The following is a 6,641-nucleotide window of genomic DNA, read 5'->3' on the forward strand; positions in this document are numbered from 1 at the left end:
AATGAAATATCCACTGCTGACCTAAATCTTCTGGAATGTCAGTTTCTTCCTGACTCATGGTTCCAATGAACTCTGTCCTCCTGTGTGTGTCATGTGTCCACTGCATTTGTCTTGTAACGTTGAGACAGACTTTCATAAACAAATTGGCTGTGCAAAAGGGCGTATGTTTGATCAGGTCACCAGGGGTGTATCTGTACAAGGGGCGCCCAAGCTCAGAACAATTTATTTAGAATGAGGCTTTTGCTGGTTGGCCATTTACAATGTGAAACACATTGTTAATTATATTGCTTTTAGATCTTTTTCTTATTCTTATTAAATAGGCATTATGACAACCCAAATGGCTTCCTCTTGTTTGTAAACTTCATGTTTTTATCTTCTAAGGTCCCCAGCTGATGAGTCATATCATTCCCCATGTGATTTAGGTCTCTGAGCCTTGACTCTTAATCATACAGTTTCTAACTTAGTACTAGCTGTTACTTTTACAAGTTCCAGTCTATGTTCCTATGTAGCTACTACAATCTGGAAATAAACGTTTTTGTTTTCTGAGTCAACACAACCAAGTCTGGGAAAAATGTTCACATTTTGAAATGATGTGTCAGCAATGCAAAATGGCTAAAGCAATATTATTGGAGAAATGTATATGATTCTATCATCTACAGTTTAAGACAGAGGCGCTAAGACTTAGAGGACTGAGGCCTGGTTTAAAGCTACAGCCTTGCAGATCCAGTACGGGGTGACAGCTCTTTCTTTGCACAAATCCACTTTTGCTCATGCAAATCCACCATCAACCAGTGGGGACACAATCTGCAATTATTTGGTGAGCTGAAGCTTTTGCTTGGCCCGGGAATAAGACACTTTGATATTTTTTTCAATTGAGGGCCAAAAGTGCTTTCATTTGGAATGACCAGTTCCATTTTTTTCAGATAAGAAAATGCTCTGATAGATACTGGAAACAAACACTGTAATACAGTCAAGGCATTTCAGAACAGAAATGCCTTTTTGTCGGTAGAACTAGACTATAATTAACAACGTTAAATGAATTGCCGCAAGACATAACTTTAGAAGCACTTATTCAGATCTTAGGGACTTATTAGCAGTTTTTTTTTTCTGGCTTGGCATCTGGGCATTCTGAATTTTAGAACTACAAAGAAACTTTAAAAATATTGTTTACTCTGTGGTGATACTTTACACCATCAACCACAACCTTTCACATTTTTCTTCTTAATGTGGTTCCAAAACGAACCACATTTTGCCTTTGTTGGGGGTGAGTTACCAGCTGGCTCATCCATTGAAGCTGCAGAACAAAGCCTCAGTGTTACTGAACTGCCTTTGTGGTTCTGCAGTCATGTCCCAGAAGCTACACACTGCACACGCCTCCTGTCTCACTTACAATTAAGCCCTAGGAGAGGGCTTCCATGCTAATGAAAGCCAGGAGCCATGTCACCCTGCAACTCACATCTGGCAGCCCATGTCACCCTGCAACTCACATCTGGCAGCCCACTGAAGCCCAGCAGGTGTGAGCCTGTTCGGTACCTGGGTGGGAGACCTCCTGGGAAAAACTAAGGTTGCTGACTGGAAGAGGTGTTAGTGGGGCCAGCAGGGGGCACTCACCCTGCAGTTTGTGTGATCCTAATGCCCCAGTATAGTGAGGGGGACACTATACTATAAAAAGGTGCTGACCTTTGGATGCGATGTAAAACCGAGGTCCTGACTCTCTGTGGTCATTAAAATCCTAGGGCGTTTCTCGAAAAGAGTAGGGGTGTAACTCCTGTGTCCTGGCCAAATCATGGCCTCCTAATAACCCCCGTCTCTGAACTGGCTCCATCACTCTTTCTGCTCCCCACTGAGCTGAGAGCTGGTGTGTGATGGGAGTACTGGTGCACTACGGCTACTGTTGCTTCATCCAGGTGGGGCTGCACACTGGTGGTGGTGGAGGGGATCCCCATTACCTGTAAAGCGCTTTGAGTGGAGTGTCCAGAAAAGCGCTATGTGACAGATGAGCCTTTCACGAGGTACAGGTAGCAGAGGAAATACACTATTCATACACCCTCAGTTGAGCAGTTGCTAGATAAATTCCTGAGGGTGCACACTCAAGGCTTAACTTGTAACTGCTTAAACTTAATTTCACATACATAAAACATATACTTAAATATGGGTATGAGTGAGTATTGAATCACTGATACTCACTGTTTGTTGTTGGTACTTCCGGGATGGGTCAGCCTATGGTGGCCACAGAAGTCCAAACCTAATCCCACTTCTAAAGGTGTATTTATGGATATGAAGAGGGGCAAATGTTATTGTTTGTATTGATGTCTATTTGAACTGGGATAATGTAAACTGTGTGTTATTATGATAATAATTGATGTAGAATTTGTGGAATTTGGAGAAATGTTTTGTTCCAAAGGGGGGAGGTGCTTACATACTATATAAGCCGGCTCCTCAGCCTAATAATGGGGTGGATCGGTGGCTCTGTGGCTGAGGATCTGCACCTGTGGCTGGAAGGTTGCTGGTTCAAATCCTGCAGCTGGCAGAGGAATCCTACTCCGTTGGGCCCCTGAGCAAGGCCCTTCACCCCAACTGCTCCAGGGATGCTGTACAATGGCTGACCCTGCACTCTGACCCCAAGCTTCTCTCTCCCTGTCTGTGTGTCTCATGGAGAGCAAGCTGGGGTCTGTGAAAAGACAAATTCCTAATGCGAGAAATTGTACAGGGCCAATAAAGTGATGTTATGTTGTGATGGTAGAATCAGTCAGTTGGTGAGTCAGGTAGTTGTGACCAAAATCAGAGAGAAGGCAAGAAGAGTAATTGCAGGAAGATTTTTTTTGGGGTTCCTTTTTGGGGTTTTTTTGTTGTGTGGGGAACGGGGAGCACTGTGAATAAACTGCACCTACTTCACCTGAGTGCTCTGCGGTGAAGCCATTCTTTTATAAAACAAACCCTCTTTTGGCCTTCCTCAGGCCATTGTGTGACACTATAGAAGTGTAAGCAAAAATTATTCATTATTAATGCTACAAATCCAGCTCTCTCCACTGCTGTAAACCCATGAGACATCCTAACTTTAAACAACCCCCGATTTGTTCAGGTCTATTCATCTAAGCCCGAAAATGAAGCCACGTGTTTGCAGACATACAGTACCCTCATTGAAGGTACACCCCAATTTGTGTGTTTTTGGCGATTGTGTTGGGGGGGGGGGAAAAAACACAAGTCAACCAATACATACATTTTAAGTTTTATTTAAGAATCACGGCAATTAATACTGAATGCACCACTTCTCAAAACAAAAATACATTGGTATGATGCGACTATTTTGGTGTTACAAAAATGAGCAGGAAGAGAGCAGTGTATTAGCCTTTTGCTCATTGAACTGAGCCGGTGTGTCTTCAAAATCCAGCCTCCTCGGTAGCTGAATACGGTTAAGCTTCTTTCTCATATTTCCTTACCGCCACAACATCTCCCATGATGCACTTCTACAAGACAATGTGAAATGTTAGAGCACAATAACCAAAAACGGTTTCTGGCCAGGTTTGTGGCTACAGTGTAAATGTTTGGTTTCAGACTGCTAAACTGCAACAACAATACTACAGATGTACCTGTATTTGAATGCATTATAAGCGTTATAAAAACAAACCAGGTCAAAATCTGTAACAATTGATCTCAACTCCAGAAAGATGACGGTATTAAATCTAAAAAGTCTGGCTCTTCAAGGAAAATTGGCTTCATAGATCATTTTGGGCGTTGTATTGACAAAATATCGGCAAAGCACACAATCCACAGAGCAACCTCCGACGCAGATATTATTTCCCTGTCATATTCGTAGTATAGCAGTTATATTGGGGGGAAAAAACAGCCATTTCTAAGGAGGCAAATACTGTCAAAGCAAATGCATTACTATAGAGGCGAACATGTAGCAACTAAGATACGAGTCTGTTTGCAAATATTGGTACTAGCTCTAAATGAACTGGCTAATTAAGATTAAAAGATTAAAGATGCGTCTTCCACAGAAGTATCGATGTCCAGGCGTTCTTACCGCGATCAATTTTCCGTCGATCACTTCTCTTTCGATCATGGTTTGTTTGCCGTCCCAACACTGTTTCTGCACAAGCTTCCCGTTTTCCAAAGTAATCGTGGTCTGTAAATTGGAAAGGAGATCGGTCGTGTTCTTCCTTTTTGTCAGGAGAGAGCGTGTGCGGCGTGAGGAGCCCTTCGGGCTGTCTGTTTCATGCGCGCTGGACAGCAGACCCCGGGAGTCACACCCACCTTGGTTTTTCTGTCGTCTGCAGTTGTTTCTTCAAATTCCTCTCCTAGTTTGAACTTGACCTCGGTGGTTTTGAAAGTGCTCTGGGATTTCATACAGATAACGTCGCCTTCCACGCTGAACAGCAAGTTAGGCTTGGCCATATTCCCCATCTGGCGGGTCGCGAAACCCACACCTGCGGAATGAGAAACAGCGGGTCAGCTACTGTGCTTCGACACCAGGCAAAAACCCTGTCGCACCCGGTGCATTTATATACGTTAAAGAAGTGACTAAAGTGTCGCCTACAGAAACAAAATAAAACAGGTGACATTTTAAAACCATTTTTAGATGTATTGCAGTACACTGCATCCACATGTATTAGAGCAATATCGCCTTAGAATGATTGAATTTGGCCATGTTTGCCATTGAATAAACAATCTCTTCTGTAATTATAGAAGTAATTATCACTGAATAAAAACGGCCAAGTGGCCAGAATTCTGATTAAACGCGTTACTTCGTTCTCAGGCGGAATATGCACATTTTGTGCGCTCCATGGAAAAAAAAAATATGTTTATTGCGCCAAAAAAAAAATCGCAAATAAAAAAAAGAACGCACTTACCCAAAGCCTTCATATACTCGTCGAATTTGTCGCTCTCAAGTATTTTCCACGTCCCCACAAATTTGTCGACCATTTTTCCAGTGCTCAGCTCCGGCTCTATTCAGAAACAAACTGTACCAGGTCTACAAAAGATGCGACAGCGCACCGCGCTTGTAGTATTTAAAGGGACCTGCTCCGGCACGTGTCTCACCAGGCAAGCCAATGGCGAAATCAAACGTCAGGCGGCGCCGACCCTTCAGTGCGGCGCAACTTTGGAAGGAGAAACGAGAGAAATGTGCAATTGTGGCGAGGGTTTCAAACATGTGACACATGAAACACAAGCGTAGCCGACCGTGATCCATTGCTTAATCCACAGCTGAGAGGTTAGGCGTTTCGCGATGCGCCATCTGACCGCATTCTTTCGCGTCAATATCTCCGTGTGTAGCAAAATGCATTAAAAAAAATGTTAGGATAGCTGTGCGCCTGTACCCTTTCGTGCTGGTCTTGCTTCACGTGTCATCCCACATCCACGAGAACTACCACTTTGCACTAAGAATCTGCGCATTTTTTTTATTTCTGTGGTATTGACCTTTTTTGCAAAGCCTTATCTGGACACCATTCCTTACTCATATCTGCACTTTCGTGTTTATGCTCATTTTATAAGACACTGATTTCTCAATTAGAAAATGTCTTCTGTTGACATTTGTAAACCTAAACTACTGTATGAGTGAGGTCACGTCTGTACCGTTGCTACAACGTCTATGTTTGGTTAAACCCCAAACACTGCACCACGTTTAATTCATTGGCTTGGCGTTCTTTATCTCACAATTTATACAGTCAACATTTGTATCTAATAAGTTGGCATGGATGTTTATGGAATGCTTCCTCTTCAGGTGTGAGTCTATATTTGCATGGTATAAATGTGTCTCTAAAAAGACCATCACGGTTACGCTCCTCTAAAATGTCACTCACTAGCGTAGACACTATAAAGGAAATTCCGAATCAAAATATCTTGCGCAGACGTATTTCATAAAACCTAGACAATGTCTTGATCACAAAGTACTGTCGGTAATTGGAACAAAAATAGAAATGTTTTGTAAACATCAATCCGATTGCCGGAAAGCTTGACGATTGGTCGAAAACAAACCGAAATGCTGATTGATATACAGTAGCTGCGCCGTTTACAACAAAGACTTGAAGTGATAGACCTCTACTGGCAAGGAGAGCAAATGACAGGGAAATTCATCAAAAACGTTTCACGCTTTAAAAAAAAAATCTTCAATCCTATGCGAATCCAATCACTATGTGAATATGTAGGCTGGCAGTTTTATTGAACCTCTACCTGTGAAGCCACTCTGTTGAAGAAGCGAATCCTGGATTAGGGTTTTTGTATCAGAGGAACTGTCTAACCTGATTAGAACACTTATCTGAGTGGAGACCAGACTGCTGGACATCAGCTTATGCTGGAATAAATTGTGCTATTTTATTCTAAATTTATGCGGCTATAATCTAGATGACCAGCAGCTCGCGACTTTGAGGTGTATGTCAAATGCGGACTTGTAAATTATACATGTACTTGAGGGAATCCCCATTCTACAATAAGGGAGAAATTAGTAAATATTTACTCATTCAAATAAACCTACTTGTAAACGGGTACTTTTACGACAGCTTAGTTTGGCCTGGTTAAATTGGTGCGTAGCACGTGTTACTTTGCGCTACATGAAAAGCTCGCATAAAATATTTATAATTTATAAGATGATGGGATAATTGTGCATTGTCATAACAGAACAAAACAGCAGTCTACACAGA

The 6,641-nt window shown here is 42.3% G+C and overlaps 1 protein-coding gene across 1 annotated transcript; it reads right to left on the bottom strand.

Annotated features, from left to right (window-relative positions):
- Window positions 1-3,217: 3,217 nt before the first annotated feature.
- Window positions 3,218-4,996, bottom strand: fabp4a (fatty acid binding protein 4a). Its single transcript, XM_006635556.3, has 4 exons — window positions 4,854-4,996; window positions 4,258-4,430; window positions 4,028-4,129; window positions 3,218-3,467 (listed from the first exon to the last, which is right to left on the bottom strand). The coding sequence occupies exons 1-4, from the start codon at window positions 4,924-4,926 to the stop codon at window positions 3,414-3,416; spliced, it is 402 nt and encodes a 133-aa protein (XP_006635619.1). The 5' UTR covers window positions 4,927-4,996; the 3' UTR covers window positions 3,218-3,413.
- Window positions 4,997-6,641: the final 1,645 nt, after the last annotated feature.

Source organism: Lepisosteus oculatus, chromosome 10 (genome assembly GCF_040954835.1).
Source record: "Lepisosteus oculatus isolate fLepOcu1 chromosome 10, fLepOcu1.hap2, whole genome shotgun sequence".
Lineage (NCBI taxonomy): Eukaryota > Metazoa > Chordata > Actinopteri > Semionotiformes > Lepisosteidae > Lepisosteus > Lepisosteus oculatus.